This window comes from Zonotrichia albicollis, chromosome 4 (assembly GCF_047830755.1).
Source record: "Zonotrichia albicollis isolate bZonAlb1 chromosome 4, bZonAlb1.hap1, whole genome shotgun sequence".
NCBI lineage: Eukaryota > Metazoa > Chordata > Aves > Passeriformes > Passerellidae > Zonotrichia > Zonotrichia albicollis.
The window spans coordinates 59,722,351-59,740,376 of NC_133822.1; the positions used below are offsets into that span (position 1 = coordinate 59,722,351).

The following is an 18,026-nucleotide window of genomic DNA, read 5'->3' on the forward strand; positions in this document are numbered from 1 at the left end:
CAGACAAACTTAGACTCAAGTCTTCATATTTAATATTAATACCAGCTGATGGCAATGAAATAATATCTAAATGAATAACTTTAATGTTCATGGACCTAAGTGATCACTGACTTCCAGTATTAAAGAATACATTAATATATTCATTCATTAATCAACTGTTGTCTGTTATCTTCATGAAAGTATTTCATGGAAGTAGTCTAAGCAATGCTGGAAGAAAATTGTGTGTTTTTCTCTAAATAGAGAGACATAAATATTGTGTTTGTTGTAGTTAGTGATATTGAACATGATTCTCTAAAGATACCAGAAGAGCCACATGGATTTAAATGAAGGGTCCATATAGTTCCGTGCTCTGTCTCCAGTGGTATTGACTGGTGGATGCCTAGTGACCCAGACACACATAGCTACCTTCTGCTTCAAGTTCCCAACTATTTTCTTTTCTGGGAATTTCCTGAGCTATTGATTGTTGTCTCTTTAGCTCTTTCCATGTACCTGTGCATTTTGCCTTTGGATATGCATTTCTCTTCATTCTTATCCTTTGACAGGGAGTCCCATAGGTCATCACATATTGCTAGGATGTCATATTCTTTTGTTTGCTTTGAACCCAAGTCTTTTTTTTTTTTTTGTCTTCTGGTGGTGTTTAGAATTTTTATTATAATTAAATAGTGGAATAATACAATCATTTAGGACTGAAAACACCTCTAGTATCATTGAGTCCAACTATTAACCTAACACTGCCAAGTCCACAACTAAACAATGCCCTTAAGTGTCACTTCTACATGTGAGTCACCAGAGACTCAGCCATTTCTCTTGGCAGCCTGTTCCACTGCTTGACAGCCCTTTTAGTGAAGAAATATTCCCTAAAATACATCCTAAACCTCCCCTGCTGCGACTTGAGGCCATTTCTTCTTTTCCTATTACTTGTTGCTTGGGAGAACAGACCAACCCCGAGGTGGCCACAGGGTGGGTTGGTTTCTACCAACTCATGGTTCTCTATTCCTTCATCATAGAGATTCCACAGGTACCATACTCAGTCATTGTTCATTGCAGCCTTTTGATCATCTCTCTTACCCTTCTCTGAGCTTTTCCCCTTTTTAACATGCTCTTTGTTTTGCCAGGAGGCAAGTAGAACTGCACAGAGATTTTAAGTTTCAGGCAAGCCATGAATTAATATGATATCATTATCCTGATATCATTATCAGGGTGTTTTCTGGTTTGTTCTCTAATCCTTTTCTAATAATTTATAAGTTTTTATTAGGTTGGTTTTGGCTGCTGCTAAGCAGTTAGATAACTATCTAACATTTACTGCTTTAAATTAATTATCATTGTTGTAGTTCATCTGCCATTTTATTGCCTTGTCTTGTAAAGTCCTTCTGCCATCCTTCATAGTCTATCCTCATCCTAACCACCTTGAATACCTTCAGATCATTACAAAACTTTATCACTGGACTGCTAAACCACTTTTCCAGCTCATTTATGGATGTATTGAACAGTTTGGACCCCAGCACAGACAGCCTGTACAGCACCTCTGGTGACTTCTTACTATTGCAGTCACTGACCATTTACTACAAATGTCTGTTTGTTCTGCTTTGGTTAATTACCTGTGCTAGACCTTCCCTCATGCCTAATTGCTTGAGTGGAGGCATGGAAATAAGCTTTCATTTCTCTTACGCACTGCAGAAGTGAATGGTTAATAAATTAATTACTAAAATGAAAATAAAGCCAAATAAAATACAATACCCACTCTTCTCCCCCCTCCCCCCACCCAAAAAAGACACCCCAAAACCCCAAGAATTTTATAGTCTTTGCAGAGGGAAAAATCTCCTGTAGTACTGAACAATTTTCATGGTAGTGATCCCTGTATGTCGGTGTGTCCATGACAGATGAAATTTATGCTGCACACATACCAGCTCAGTTCCAAGCTATAAAAATCAGAGCTTTATGAGAACGACACTGGAGTCCTAAGTAGCCTCTTCCTCCTGCTGTAGAAGCTGTCTTCAAATTGCTTTTTTTTTTCAGGATTATGTTGGATAAGGGTAAGATAGAATTTCAAGGACTGGGCTGATGTGTGCAAAAATCACACAGTTGTATGGACCAAAAAGAACATTTTTGCATCTAGTATCTGTTATAGCAGCCCTGTAGGCTGGTAGATTAGTTCTAAGCAAAATCCAAACTTTCATTCTGTGTGCTAGGAAGTGTAATCTGAGCTCCCTGTATGTCATGAGGTCAAAGTCTAGTCACTTGGGCTTTGAGCAGGTGATTTGACTATCAACCTCAGTAAAATAAAGGTCAGTCAGTGTTTAACGTACTGAGTAATTTTTCCAAGATTGTAGAGATGGAATCCAAATTTTCATGTATTGCTCTGAGGTTGGAATGCAGATGTATTTAAAGAGTTAACACTGTGGCTCAATCAGAAAGAATGCTTGGCAATAAGAGGAAGCCTGGATTAATGATGGAAAAGAATTCTTAGCATTTTATAGCAGTGGGTATTCGAGATGAGACACGGCTAATGATCAACTAAAAAGGTATTTGCAGCTGTGGTGCTACCTCTCCCCATAATGCCAACATTAATCAAGGTTTTTCATGCAGCTTTCCAGTCCATTCTATTTTTCATTGTCCTGAATAGAAAAACAGAGCTCATGCCCTATTACACTGACTCAGAGACCATACTTCTGTGTCACCAAAAATGATCATACTTTATTGATTTCTAAAACCTGTACTTTCTGTGCTGTGAAATAAATCCATAGCAAAGCCCGTAACAAAGCCAGTTTCATTTTTAACAAAAAAAAAAGCCTCTTGCAACTCCAAACTAAAAATACTATGGGATGTGAAGCAGATATCGGCATGAATTAACTGCTCATATATTTTATTTAAGTCTTGAATTACATCAAAACAGCAGCTATAATTACAGCATCTCTAAGTCTAGTTTTGGAGTCAGCCATCTTGTTGAAAGCCCTTGGCAGTGTGAAAAGCCAGTGAAATTGTGTAAGTCAATGTCCTGGCTGTTCTGATTCTGCCTTCAGAGTCAGAAGAAAAGCTTCATTATAGTAAAAAATGAAACATTTGACATACAAGTTATTTCCAGAATGGCTTCAATCTTTTTAAATAATGAGCCCCATTGAATCCTAACTTCTCAGCAAATGTTGATTATCTAAATTCCTTAAGTAAACTACACGTGATACAGCTTTTGAAACATGAACATGATCTTCCCTCATGTAAACAATCCTCTGCCTTTGTTGTCTGATGCTATCACATTTGGGTGCACATCCTTCTGCATTGCAGGCCCAAGCCTATAAAATGTTGCTATCAAATATCCACCCCGATCTGCAGATGCTTTATGCCTCTGCTTAACAGCCATGACTCATCCCGTTAAAGTCAACAAAGTTACAGTAGTAAAGTTAGGCGTGTGTTTGCAGGAATGGGCCCAGATTCTCAGAAGAATTTAGGTAACTCAAGATGCAGAGAGATGAGTAGTCAGGGAATTTCATAGCGGTGTGACTAATCTCCCTAAGATCTCCTGAAATCGAGAGAGAGAGAGAGAGAGAGAGAGAGAGAGGGAAGGTTTTTGCAAAGGGGCTTCAGGATGACTAAATTAGGCTCCTGTTTTGAAGCATCTCATAAAGGAGCCTCCACTGTTCCCTGTCATTTAAGAAGTGCTTTGAATGCTCAGTCCTGGTCACCCGGCTCACACAGAAACCAACAGGAGCCAGAGCTGAGGGTGCCCAGCCAAACCTTGCAAGGAGCCTGTCAGAGCAGCAGCCTGGCAGCTATTGCCATCTGGGCAGCCCTGGCTGCTGAGCTCTGGGCGCTCTGAGTGGCTCTGAGTGGTGCCCACTGCGTGACCTGCAGTGCCTGACATAGCTTTGCAATCTCACTGCCCCACGTGCAGCAAGGTTGACACAGAGTAAAGTTTGCTTTTCAAACTCAAGGACCAAAGTGGAAATAGAAGGAAATGGTTTTGACTTCTGAAGACCTGGAGTTTTAAGATTCTTTCAAATAGACATTGTAGATAAAATTCTTCATTCTTAAATGTATAGGACTGACTGAAGGCCAGTCTCTTCATTAGATATGGTGACGTATAAATACCTGAAATTGAAGGACTAGGAAGCATGCAGTGACTCTTGCATATTTTAATAAACATGGTGTATTTTGAGGATCCTCCAACAGCCATGATTTTGCTGTATTAAATAAAGTAGATTTTATAGCACTTTAATCAGATTATGATGGAACATTATGCAAAATATTATGCAATGTAATGCAAAGTAATTAATGCAAGCAGAGAACATGAGACAGCTGAGCAGCCTGCATTTGGGTTACACACTGCCTGCTGATTTTCAAAATTTCTTTCTTTCTTAGATAGTGGTTTCCCGTTCAGAATCCACAACTCCGCATGTCAGCTTTCAGCTGGACTCCCACCCCATCTCTCCCCAGGTTGTTGTCGAGAATTCATTAGCAGATGATGGCTATACCCTGGTAGTGACTGGGAAGAAGGTGAGTGGTTCATAATCTAATCCTCCTGTGCACTGTGTAAACCTCTGCTCTCACTGCTGCTTTCTGCACTGCATCCCCACAGCCCTGCCATTCCCTCAGAACACTGGGGGTGTACGTTTTCTCCAAGATATATTTATTCCCCTGCTAAACAAACTGGCAGCCTAATATTGAGAAATGCTTAAATAATGTAGGAGCTGGTGATATAAACCAACAAAAGCCAGAAAATGCAAATTTTAAGGCTGAAAACCTGTCCCTAATTCAAGAGCTTGCAAAGACAAAACACACAATGGCTCAAGAAAAGAATGGTGTTCAGTTTCCTGGCTTTTCTCAGTTTGTGTCATAGCATTGTGACTTTTTAAGGACAGTTGTGTGTGCTAGAATTACATGCATGTCTTTAAAACTGTAAGTCAGTGAGACTTGAAAATTACTTTAGCATGTAGTCTACAAAGAGTTAATAAAAGATGAAGAGCCATCATAAATATGCTATTGTCATAAGTAGATATGCATTGAAGAACAGGTTTAAAACATCAGCAGATAATATTACGGATAATCCTAAACCATAATCGTAAGCAATAATTTGACCCCTTGAGTTCTATAAGGACTTACAGAAATACATCAGCCATAAAGATTGTTATTAATCATTTACTAGAAATGTATGAGTTATTTATAAGAGTGATCTTCAGAAAATGTACAAAATAAATTTAAGGAAGGTCCTGAAGTATAAAGAAATATAAGGCACTTATATAGTAATGTAATTCTATATTGATTTTAATATTTTGACGAAAGATAATTCTTACATGTTTAGAGTGACTATTTCATAGCTATCCTGATATTTTAAGTAATATAAATTTTAAGTTGTATTTCAGGTAAAGTATGGGTTTTTTGATGATAGGTGTTAAAAAACAAGTACATGGGCAGTCACATGCTGTAAGTGTGCCACAGCTATTAATACAGCCTCACCAAAGCTAAAATAGCCATCATACCTATTTTTACAAATGTATAAAGTAAGGCATACTGAGATACAGAACTGGGAGGAGCACGCTGCTGCTTTCTTTCTCCATCAGCAAAAAATGCTATCTTGCTGTAAACACCAGATGCTGGTAGTAACTGTATATAACATTAAGATGCCTTTAGGGTTTCTCCCAAGCGAATTTAAAATCATGTCAGTTAAATTACTTATAAGATCCTATAATTACTGAGCTAAAGAGAAGTCGAACTGTGGCTTGCACATCTGAAATCTGAGTAGCACCAGCATGCTATGCATAAATAGAGATTCTCCTTGCCACTTAGTGCACGTATTAAAAGGCTGTATGCACCATGTCTCTCTGTCGACAGATAACAAAGATCCCTCTGAAGGGGCCAGGCTGCCATCACTTCAGGTCCTGCAGCCAGTGCCTGCTGGCCCCAGCCTTCATGGAGTGTGGCTGGTGCAGTCAGCAGTGCCTCAGGTCTTCCGAGTGCCCCAGCAACACCTGGACCCAGGACACCTGCTTGCCTAGGGTTTATGAGGTAAAGAGGTGGATTTCTTGCATTTATCTCTTGAGGGAAGAACAGTCTGCACTCTGTAGACATTTTATATTCATGTAATCATGATAAATTGTCAGTTTTCCTCAACTTCCCCTCAGCCGTGATGTCCATGAATCCTCTGACTGGATGCACACGGTCTCCCTGAGCACTGTGGGCTGAGATGCTCATGGATGGACAGGTTTGTCTGATCATCCTTACCAGCCTTGGGAGATCCTTGGCCCTACAGAGCACTTCTGATGGGGAAACAAGATGGGTCTGAGCCTGGCAGGGGTCTGACAGCAAAGCCAGTCACAGAAAGGAGTGTCCCTCCTCTTGGGCTTCTCTCAGAGACAAAAGTGGAGGAAAGCACATCCTGCCCAGAGTCACCACAGCCTAACCCAGCACAGGAGGGCTCTGGCTCCAACTCTTCATCCATCCCCGGGCTGGCTCCAATGTTGGAGGAAAGCCTGATGGTTTTTTCTGAGGAAAACCCCTTCTTTCCCCTACCCAAGCTCCTGGGAAGTTTTTTTCTCCATAATGTCCCTTCCTGTCCCCTTCTTCCTATGGGTCCACTTGGCACCAACGAGGAGCAAGCCTGTAGCTGCTCCCCCAGGGCAGGGGCAGCCAGAGGCTGCTGCCAGCCAGCCAGAGCTCATCAAGGGTGTGGGACAACAAGGAGGCACGGATGAGCAGGGAGCTGCACTGGCAGAGTCCTGCTTTAATTCAGCTATGCTTAATGCAGGATTTGTACTGTACATGGAACCAAATCTTCCCGTGTGAAGTGTGACGTGACTGTGAAAGCAGAGGTTTGTAGGGCAGTTGATGGACTAGAAATCTAAGGGAAGGACAAGCATAAAATGTTCTGGTAGCATTTACTGCCACATTCGCTTATGTTAGTGCATTTGAACTACATCATGTAGTTAAAAATACATTTTCCTTTATTAGAATACAACTTACAAACAGACATGAAAGTTTGATATGCCAAACTCTTAGAAAGGGAGAAAAAAGTGGGTTTTAAATAAATAATGTATTTCTTTTATCCAGGCATATGATTTCATGTACAACAGTATTTTTAAGTTTTAATATTTTAGACAAAACTGCTATTAATCTAGAAAGAAGTATACAAACACATGTTTACAGGGTTGTTTTTTTCCATGTTCACCTTTCAGTCACAAAATTTACGATTAACACAGCTAAAATTCAGTGAAAAAACAATAAAGAGTTATAGGAATCAAACCCAAAATGGATGGAAAATGGAAGGGGGAGGGGCAGTTTGCCTGCCTTCTATGGCCATTTACTTAGGGCAGAGGAGATGCACAAAACTTGCTAATGCAGAATGTGAACAGTTTACTTTTCCTTTATACAAAACCACATTTGTTTCAAAATGCTTATATTAGATAGTGAAACAATCCTTTACAGCCTTAGTCTGTATGAGATTCAGTCACCAATTCAAAGGTATGCAGTGAGAATTAGCTCTTATATATTTTTCTGTACCTCTGCAGGCCCAAGGTGCTCACCTGTCCTGCACAGTTTGTTTCATCTTTTCTAGAGCTCAAGCACCCTTAATGTTTTTTTATTTGCAAACTTTCCAGAAGTGGCTGTATATTTCCATAGCTCAAAAAATATTTGTCAGGTTCTGAACTGCTTCGTTTCTGATTTTCAGAAGGGCTGAACTCATGAAGCTCTCTTTAATTTCAATTTTGAATGTGTTCACTCAGCAGTTTAAAGAACCAAGAGCCTGGAGCCCATGCACAGGCACTTAGAGCAAGAGGTGTATCCCCTACAGCCATCTCTGCAGTCCTTGTGAGTGCTGGGAGGGGAGCACACCTTGGACGTGGGGCAGTGGGAACGGGTGTGAGGCTGGGTAGGTGCTTCCCTTCCCCACATGGCTCAGCCCAGCCTGCTCAGCACAAGCCCAGTCTACCCCTGTAATGAATATGGAGCTGTGACACTGATGGATCTGAAAGTGAATCTCGAATTACTGCGTGCCAATGTTGGTAGAAGTTGCTTCCAGAAGGCTTGTAAGGAAAAAAAATGCAGCTGGATACTTAAATCCATTGGATTGCTAGCTGTTAAGACAAATTTCATGCTCTACTGGACCATGACATTTAACATGATTACTGAAAAAAATATAAAACAGATTATTCATCATCTTCTGATCTGTCTTGAAACTCACATGCATAAAATGTAAGAAACAAGCTCGTTTTGTTCCTAACAAACGGAGGATGACCTGCTTTGCATAGTATCTGAAATTCAGTCCAAACCTCTCCCTAATATTTTGCAGCTTTCAGAGGGACAGATTGCTTGAGATATGTCATATGATCACTTTAACCTGAGGGGAGCAGATTGCTCCCTGAGGGTCTGCTCCAGTGGATGTTAGCTAACTAATCTTCAGTGACGTTTTCCCAGGTTGTTATACAGACCGGTGTACAACGGGAAAAAAAAATAATTTTTCCTCTCAGGAGGGATGGCAGAGAAGAAGCCCAGTGTTTTCCTATGGAGTCCTGCAGATCCTTTGTCTCTTTTGCCCTGCTTTAAGCACTTTCCCTTGGAGCTGTGGGTTGGAGAGGAGCAGGCAGGTCTGCCCAGACATGGGCAGCATAGTAGGGCAGGCGCTAGGACACATCCCCTCCAGAGCCCAGCTCCCAGTCTGCTCCCACCCCCTGCCTCTGCCAGCAATGAGGATTTTCATCATCCTGGATGAGCAGCTCTAGAGGGAAGCCAGGAGGGAGTCTCCTCAGAGATCACTTGGTGCTGGAACAAATTGCAGGCATCTGCGCGTGGTGTTCAGGTCACGCTGAAAGGTGAAGGGTGTAAAAGAAGAAATAAATTGGGCTCCCTTCTGATTCTTTGTTGTGGTTAAAAATCTGACATGGTTTGTTGTTGTTTTTAAAGTGAGTCATTGTAGCTGGCTTTTGTATCAGACGTATCGAGAACATCAGGCCTTCTGCTGCCTGTTTAGGTTGGAGGCTTTGCTGGAAATTTCACATGTGGTTGTGCACATGTGTTCTTGTCTTTGAATTAAAATGAATGTGCTAATAAAACTTTAATAAATAGGTATTTTCTTCCAATAATATATTAAGTGGATATTAGCTGTCAACATAAATAAAAGGAAAACACAATGCTTTAAAGTTTTCCAAAAACAAAAAGTTAACTTTCTCCCTTTACCAAAAGTCAGAAAGCAGCAGAATGACAGGACTTGCTCCATGTTATCAGTGGAGATAACATAATATTTTTTGAATCCTGCATTTCATAGCATTTATAACTGGTTTTATTGTTTTCTGTTACTATCAGTGCAATGTAAGTACACAGAAGAGGCCTACAAATACCTCAGTAGGAGGTTCAGGAGATTCACTGTCCATTCTTTTCAACACTCTCAAGAAAAAGTCTGGAAAACCACATTTGATTTTCAGGCATTTCATCATACAGAACAAATGGAACAAATATAAATTTTGAATAAAAACAGGGGAGTTTGGCAGAACTTTTAAAAAATACTTTGATCTTTTGTTTCTTTATAGTTTGCTATCTACTTAGAGGTGTTGCCTCCTAAAATTGTTGACAAAATGTACTAAATACTTGGTACCCCTCAATTAAGGCACACAGGTTGCTATCACAAGTCTCTTTTGCCATGTAAGATCACTAAAAACGTGTTCAGTTTTTATTCTGTATGGCTTTGTGAAGCCCTCATTTTGCTAACTGGTGGATTACATTTCAAACTTTTCAAATGCCACATGTCAATGTATTGTACAAAACATCGGGACATCCTGTACTCCCACAGAGCAATTTCATTTTCTGCTAGGGTCTTGCTATTTCAAAAACAGATAATGTGCTGAGATACTGAGCAGAGTGGAAAACTGGAATCTGAAGTCAAATCCAGATTTTGAAGAAGAAAACTCCAAAGAAACAAGGAAAAGTTAAACCTGGGAATAGCACAGATTTTGTGGGCACAGAATGGTTCCAAGCTCATAGCAGCAGTTGTGTGTCACTCCCTTTTTACGGATTTGTACAAAAGTGCTGGTCCTGCATAGGTTCCCTCTTTGCTCCTTGAGAGCTGATTCAAAGCTCTTTAAAACAGAAAAGGTTCCTCCTGGCTTCAGTGCATTTTAAGTCAGACTCTTTGTCTGGTTTCTAATGAGGGCAGTAAATTTCCCCATATATAGTATATGGTATAATTCTTTTGAAGTATTCTTCAGCTGCCTTTCTATCTACAATAGTTCATTTGTGAGAGTCTTGAAGTATAGCTACAAGAGAGTTGAAAAGAAATGTGCTGTCTTACTGGATTTCCAGATGAAATAATAGCCAAGTATCACTCAAACACTTTCCTTTCAGCTTGAAAATTAAGCCGGGTCCTTTGAAGGACACAGCTGTATTGCATTTTAGGGGCAAAATTATTATCACTAAAGCATTAAGATACTTAGGCACTATAATCACAAGTATAAATTCAGTCTCTCATTCCTTTCATTCTTTTTTGTTTGTCTAGTGGTACTGGTATGTTTGCAAAATTGTGCAGTATTGTTGAAAGTCCTCATAATTCCTGAACTAATATATTTTCTTTTTGGTTGGTTTTTTGGTGAGTTTTGGGGTTGTTTTACTGACAGTACTAACCGGTGCTTTTACTGAGTTTTGTAAGACTTCTATAGTGTTCCTACGTTTTTCCCACCATTGTTATATTTTACAGGACAATTTACAATACACACACACACATACAAAAAAAAAATGTATTTCCTTTGTAGATTGTCTCTGTGTTTCTGAGGGGCAGTTTATTTTTAACTTGGAATTAGAGGTGACGAAATGTAAAACGTTTAAGGAAAGAATAGCAGAAGTCATGATAACTTTATCACAGTCAACGCAATATTGGATTATGGTGTCTTTGAAGCTACTTCACTCTGAACCCAACTTTCATCAAGCTGGCAAAAAACGGTCATTTGGGGGCTCTTTTGTGTTCAGCATTCAGCTTCTAACAAAATAAGTATATTGTGTGTTTAACACAGCAGAAATAAGATGTGAAAGACAAGAACTGCAGGATTTAAAAGACTATTACAATGCACAGCTTGTTCAGTGCCCCTAAACACTATCTTTCAAAGCCTTCCAGTACAGGTTTTGTTATTTATTGCTACTGTCATAGAAAGCTCATAATGTGACAAATGAAAGGTGAAGAACAATTAAGATGAATGCTAGGACATAGTCTACCAAAAGAAATGCTTTTCTAAAATTATTCCTTTGCCCATTCTTTAGATCCAAGTGAAGTTCAAGAAAATGTGATTCAACTAACACAATATTTTTTTAACAGATTCTCCCAAGCAGCGCTCCCATAGAAGGCGGGACAAAATTGACACTGTGTGGATGGGACTTTGGATTCAGCAAAAATAATAGATTTGAATTAAAAAATACAGTAGTCCATATTGGAGGACAAATTTGTCCTCTGGAAGCAAAATCTAGCAACAAAAATAGGTAAGAAACCTAAAAAAAAAAAAAAATCATTTATACAGATGTTCTTTATGTATTTTTTGCAAATACAAGCATTCAGCCTATAAGTATCATCTCTGATTCTGAAATTTTAAATTTGAAGAAATGTCATGGTTTAATAAACTCACCAAGAAAAAGAATGCTCAAAATGGAGATGAAATAAATCTAGTTTATGCCAATAGCTCCTGCAGCAGGTTTTCGGATTTGTCTGTGAAATGCTATTCAACATCTGTGAAAGCTGGCAAGAATGGAGCTATTCAAAGGTTTGAAAAGGGGGCAGTTCCTTTGGCTGGGATCCTGCTGGGTTAAGTTATGTCACCTCTGTCTTCCTGATCTGTAAAGCTGCTGCTCCAGGGAAGTGTGAGAAGATGCAGGTATTTCGTCATCCAGAGGCTTATGACCCTCAACTGCACCTCTCCTCCTCCTCAGAAATAAGTATCTGAGGCACAGGGATATTGGGTTAAGTTCAAGACAGAGGTTACTGTGATTTTTATCTTGCAGAAATGCAAGTTCAGTGAATATCCTCTCTCTACCACCAAAGCAATGCACAAATCGTGGCACAGCTTTGCAGTGGACATACATGGCAGTGCAGATACTCCAGCAAGTGCTCCAGAAGTGTTGAGCACTCTCCTAACTGCTGTTCTGAACAGTCTCAATGGAAACAAGATGATTTAATGAGACTAGATTATATATGAGATATGTGAATGTAATATAATACATTGACATATGCTGCTGCAGAAGTTCAAGTTTAATTTTTGGCAATGTTTAATTTTTTTATAACAAACTTGTGTATATGATTCATTTTTTTTAATGCTATTGTCTGCCAAAATTTGATATTAAAGGAAAAATTTTAAAAAACCATCAGCCATTGAGTAGAGGTATTTATTTTTTTCTGTCATGCTTCTTTTTTTCTGAAATGTATATGATACACTAAAATTATTTTCTGTGGCCAAGTATTATAAGGTCCACAGCATTTGTATTTATTATTAAGGAAGAGGGCTACAGTTCTTTTAGCTATTATTTCTGAAATGTCTGTGGTGCACATAGATTGATGATCTGTTTAGTATGGATTCCTCATTATTATGAGTTTGAAGTGGTTCTATTTTAATATGAAAAAATCAATCAGAAAAAAAAATGTAATCCCATTTTTTCCTTGTTTTCTAAAGGCTGGAATGCACAGTTCCTGCTGCAAAAAGTCCCGGTTTTAATATATCCAGTAGTGTTTCTGTTGGACATGGCAAAACACTATTCAATACATTTTCATACGTGGTAAGCACTAGATTAAAATTTTATAGTCAAAATTAGCTTCAATATTAACTGTTATGGACTCCCCATGAGTCCAGTCCAGCATAGTAAATTCTGTATCCATGTTGGCTTTATTGTTACTTCATGGAAATGTTAACAAATGTTTTAAGTCCTCTCAACATTTTGAAAATATGTTCATAATCCACTGGTTTTATTTTTACCTCCCCTTAGAATCCTGTAATAACAAGTATATCTCCCACCTATGGCCCCAAATCTGGAGGAACATTGTTGACTATAGCTGGAAAATACCTAGACAGTGGGAAATCCATGAGGATTTTTGTTGGTGAGCAACCATGCACTTTGAAAAGGTAATGTACTGACTAAAACACAATGCCTTTAATACTGAAATGTCTTGATTAAAAGCCTTGGAGTTAAAAAACCAAACTCAAACTTTTGCTTTCCTCTTCTTGTGTTACTTATTGGGGAATTTATAATAGGCAGTATCCTGAGTTTAGGATACTTGAAAGATTTCTAGAAGCAACTATAGTTTTCTGGAAGTCTTGTTTATTCTCTAGTGTCTTCATTAACCTCATTAAAAGGTTGCATAGAGAAGTGTCAAATCAGCTTCTAATGGACAAGAAACTGCTTATTTCCTGTCATTTTTGTCACCCTGCTTCCCACACACTCAGCTCTCTCTCCTGTATTAGCAAGAGCTGCTGTTCATGCAGCAGCTGCCAGTGAGCAGCCAGTGGGCACAAGTCACCATTTCCTGCTGCCTGCCTGCCAGGGTGGAAACCTGGCCAGGGTGACAATCCATCCCATGCATGGGATAGACATTTCTGCACTGCTATCAGAGAACAGCCTACAAAACAGAGGCAGCATCAGTTTGGCAGCATCATACTTCTCCTGGTATTTAGAAAATTTGGAGGTTTAAGCCAGAATTTCTTGTGGCTCTGTACTGGATCCAGCAGGAACTCAGTCAGAAATCTGTGATGGGTTTGGTCACCAAACACAGATTCTCCACTATGGGCAGACGAGTTCTGAATTTGGTAGCCAGTCTACCATGGCACAAATCCGACTTGGTTCTCTGCTTAGGAACAGCAGGGTGATTCCAAAATTGTCACCTCTTTGGACAAGGCAGAATCTGGCTCACTGTGTTCCAGAAACAGGACATCCAGCAATTCCTCTGAAATTTGAGCATCATCTGATGATTATGGAAAATCATAGTGGCAAAACTTCACACTTGTGGAGACCATGGGGAAGCAGTAGCCTATTAGTTAACACAAGACTCAGAGTCAGGAGAGATTAAATTTATTCTTTACTGCTAAATGATTTATTGTATGTTCTTGATCAAATCAGCCAAGTCTGACTAAATCAAGGAAAAGGATTTAGATATTCAAGTGTGATCACTAAAAAGATCTTCATGATTTTTCTGTTCATTAATAGTTAGGGTTGCATTTCTTTGTGGTTTTGTCAGCTAATGGAGAAATAAATGAACCTTTTGGGAATGATTCATTTGAGACATCTACTATGGGGATGGGACAGCAGCCAGCTCAGAGGCAGATGTTGGTCAGGTGGACCTCTAGGTATTGAACAATATTGAACAATATTGAACAATATTGAACAATATTGAACAATATTGAGACTTTCTAGGTATTGAACAATAGCTGAGACTTTTCCAGTAAGCATCTCCAGTACCCCTCTTTCTCACTAGCCAAGTTGCCTGGAGACTTCTGTGTAAATCTTAACCAGTTTCTCAAGGCAGCTGTTTCTCTAGCAAAACAGGCAGCTTTCTCCTGTTCTGAGGGCAGCTAGAGCAAGATTTACGTTTTTCCTTTAAAAGACATTAAAAAGCTTCTAGAAACAGATGAATGAATCGCTATCCCTTATGGTGAACCCCACCTTCCTGGAAAGCTTCAGAGGTTGTAGCAAATGTCCCTTTTGTCTAACATCTCTTACATTCTATGAGAACAGCCTCGCTTGTATGACCCATGGATGTGCTTGGGGCCAAATCCCTGAAACCAGCTGGCAGAGTTACTTTTACTCCCCAGTCAGTTGCCACCCTTGTCTCTGATGTGCCCTGCTCCCTCTGGCCACATTTCATGTGCTTCAAACTTCAGGATCCTCCTGCTGTCCACTCTCCCACTGAGCTCATGTAGGAGGAGGAGGACTTCCATGGCCAGGCATGATAGCAAGGGAAAGGTGAATATCCCACTGAATTCAGCCAGCTCTTCTTGAATTTTGTCCTTCTTTCTCGTTGCCCTCTGCCTGCCCCTTAGCATCTGGTGCATCCCACACAAGCACTCTTACTTGAGGCTTTTAACACAGAATAAGTCCTGTGGATTTGAAAGAGGTTACATTATTTGGTTACAGCAGACAAAGTTATTCTCCTTAAATGTGGAGCGTGCTCTTGTTTTCCAGGCTGGAAGCTGCCTTTGCAGGGTTCAGGGGCTCATGGGGTTGTCACCAGTACCGGGGCAACACCTTCCATCAGGAAGGTGCAAGTCAACTGAATTAAGATTAATCTTGAGCTTAAGCCATGCTGTTGCAATTTCTACCTTATGCCATGCTTACTTGTTGCAATCTGATTATCCAGCAGGAAAATCAATGACTTTTTTATGAACAGATCCTTAGGCAAGGTTGGGGCTCAGTAAAGGACAGTGTTTTAAGCCAAGTACATGTTTCATAATGGTGACAAGCAATCTGTTTTCAGTCCTCCCAGCATATCGGCGAGCACTGTGGAGTGCTACACTCCAGCACAGCAAATTCCGCAGGAATATCGTGTGAGAATGGAAATCGATGAAGCTGTTCGAGACACAAGAAGCCATTTCACATACAGAGAAGACCCAGTTGTTTTAAAAATTCATCCAGCCAAATCTTTTCTTAGGTGAGTGAAATTTTCTTATATAAATAAGAAAAGCAGCAAATGAACTAAGAACGGCTATGCAGCTCAGCAATCTATCAAAAGAAATTGCATTTTTATCTCTATCTTCCGTGCCAATTGTTTCTATTATGGTGCAGTTGCAGAGGGCAAATCATTTCCTTTCAGAGGTGAAGGAGAAGGGGGAAGGGTGCCTCTTTTCTCTTTGATTTCACTCCTAGCTGCTGCTGAGCCTACCTGTGATGTCCCACTGAGATACCCACTGCACTGCTAAGTGTGTCTCCTGTGCTGTGTCTGGACATTACACTGATTGCTGAGGAAAATCATTTAATGTGACAAGTCAGCGGACTCAGGAGAGCAAATGGATTTTAAAATAGTCTAAATCCAGTGCTATATAAACATTATGAATATATATGTATGCTAGAATGTGTGTGTTTTCAAGTGACAAATTTATGGTCCCAGTAGCTCTAATCCAAGCCATCTGCCTTTGCCAAAAAAATGTCAGCAGTAAAAGAGACACCTTTTTCAGCACCACTGAACACAATAGGTGAAATAAGTAAGTTAGCAAATACAAAGTACAAAAAAAGCAACCTCTTTTAAAATTTACGCATTTTTTTTATACCCTGGCTTATCACAGTTTTAAAAATTGTTTTCCTTTTTTCTTTTTTGATTAGTTGTTATAGTAAATGTAAAATTTGTTTCCCAGAAAAATTATCTCACTGCTCAAAGCTATGTATTTGCATTTACCCAATGCATATCCCTAATTATGGTTTTATGTTATCATTTACTCTAAAATATAATTTGTAATTAACATTACATTATCACAGCAGTTATTTATTCTACTTATCTTCTCTTTTTCTTTTCCCTCCTTTTTTTTTTCTTGTTTTGGTGGATTTTCCTAGTGGTGGAAGTACAATCACAGCTCAGGGAATCAACTTGAACTCAGTGTGCTTTCCTCAGATGGTGATTACTGTACCTAAACTAGGAATGAACTTCTCTGTGGTGAGTCAATCTTAGAGAACACAATCTGTTATCTTTTCATCTTGGTGTAGGGAATGGTTGTGAATTTTCAGCCAAATACTTTGACTTTTGCCTTGAAACTTCTACTGATATTTTGGTGTTTTCTGCAAAGACTGTTTTCACTGTACAGAAAAAATGCAAAACAAATTTGCAATTAAGGTGAGGATAAAACAACTGTTTCCAATAAACCTTTTCCAAAGAAACAAGGCTAGTACAGTATCTGATAAGAAGATTTATATATTTCAATTTAACAATACAAATTGAATGACTAAACTTGCAGCAATGCAATATAGATATATCAGATTACACCACAAGTTCAGGCACTACTGTGATGATCAAGTGGTGACTGTGGGTGACTCTTCCTATCAAAGGAAGAGGAGGAATAAATATATAAAATCAAAATTAAGCATTATTTTTAACAATTTCTGTGCCAAAATCTCTTTTGGGGAAATCTGTCCTAACTTTGATAAGTTCATTAACTTTTAAGATGGATTTGGGGTCTTGCAATTGGGTACCTCTGCTTAAACAGCAGGTGTCAATCAGAGATGTAAGTTTTCTATTTTTTTTTTTTTTTGTTCCTGAGTCAACACTACACAGTGTCCAAATCTAAACACAGATATGATTATATGAACTGCTTTAATTCTTATAGGGCAAAGATGGCATTTGGCATCTAGTTTTACTGAAACTGCCTTCTGTAAGCTTTTGTCTACACATTTTTGTTCTACCTCCAACGTTCTCTTATCCTGTAAGGTTTGTTTAGTCTAACTGGAGCTAAATTGCTAAATTGACCTACACTCTTTATGACATGCTACTTACTGTTCATATTCTCAGCTTATTTCTAATGATCATCATACACTGTTTCCTGAATTGAATTCTAACTATCAGACCTAGGTTTGCTCAATGCATTTTAAATGGTATGTCTGCAAATTTGCAGTCTTTTATAGCTTCAAGGTCATCATATTCTTCATGATCCTAATTTGTATAATATTATGAGTGTCAGGACCTGAATTTCCGCAGCATGTAGTCGTGGCTTGTAATTTAATAGGTTCAGATTTTAATCTAGAAATCAGTTCCTTTCCAATGTAACACAGTGTTAAGTGTTATCAAAAAGTCACTTTACCCATCAGTCAGAAAATAAAATCTTCCAGTGAAATCTACCAAACTCAAAATTTATTAGATTTTGAGTAATGTGAGCATAATTATTTCTAAGCACAAAGGATTTTGAAGGGAAATATTGTTGCTGAAATCAAGTCTTGAGATTTTGCTTTGTGCAAAGATCATTTGTTTGCTTTTTCTATTCCCCTGTGGGAATATGCAGTATTGCTTCTCTTCAAGCCCTGATACTGTACACCCTGTCAAATATTTAGGACTTCTTAGAATCTGAACAGATTTGAAAGATCTGAAGTTTTAAAGAAAATAC

The 18,026-nt window shown here is 39.0% G+C and overlaps 1 protein-coding gene across 7 annotated transcripts in view; it reads left to right on the top strand.

Moving 5' to 3' along the window:
* The window catches only part of MET (MET proto-oncogene, receptor tyrosine kinase), a 91,371-nt gene that overhangs the window by 41,859 nt on the left and 31,486 nt on the right, over positions 1 to 18,026 (top strand). For all 7 annotated transcript variants that reach the window (XM_074539937.1, XM_014275971.3, XM_074539939.1 and 4 more), the window contains 7 exons: positions 4,354 to 4,488; positions 5,824 to 5,997; positions 11,285 to 11,445; positions 12,627 to 12,729; positions 12,937 to 13,073; positions 15,419 to 15,592; positions 16,489 to 16,588. In XM_074539937.1, coding sequence (XP_074396038.1) covers positions 4,354 to 4,488; positions 5,824 to 5,997; positions 11,285 to 11,445; positions 12,627 to 12,729; positions 12,937 to 13,073; positions 15,419 to 15,592; positions 16,489 to 16,588 — 984 coding nt within the window. The remainder of the gene's footprint in view (positions 1 to 4,353; positions 4,489 to 5,823; positions 5,998 to 11,284; positions 11,446 to 12,626; positions 12,730 to 12,936; positions 13,074 to 15,418; positions 15,593 to 16,488; positions 16,589 to 18,026) is intronic.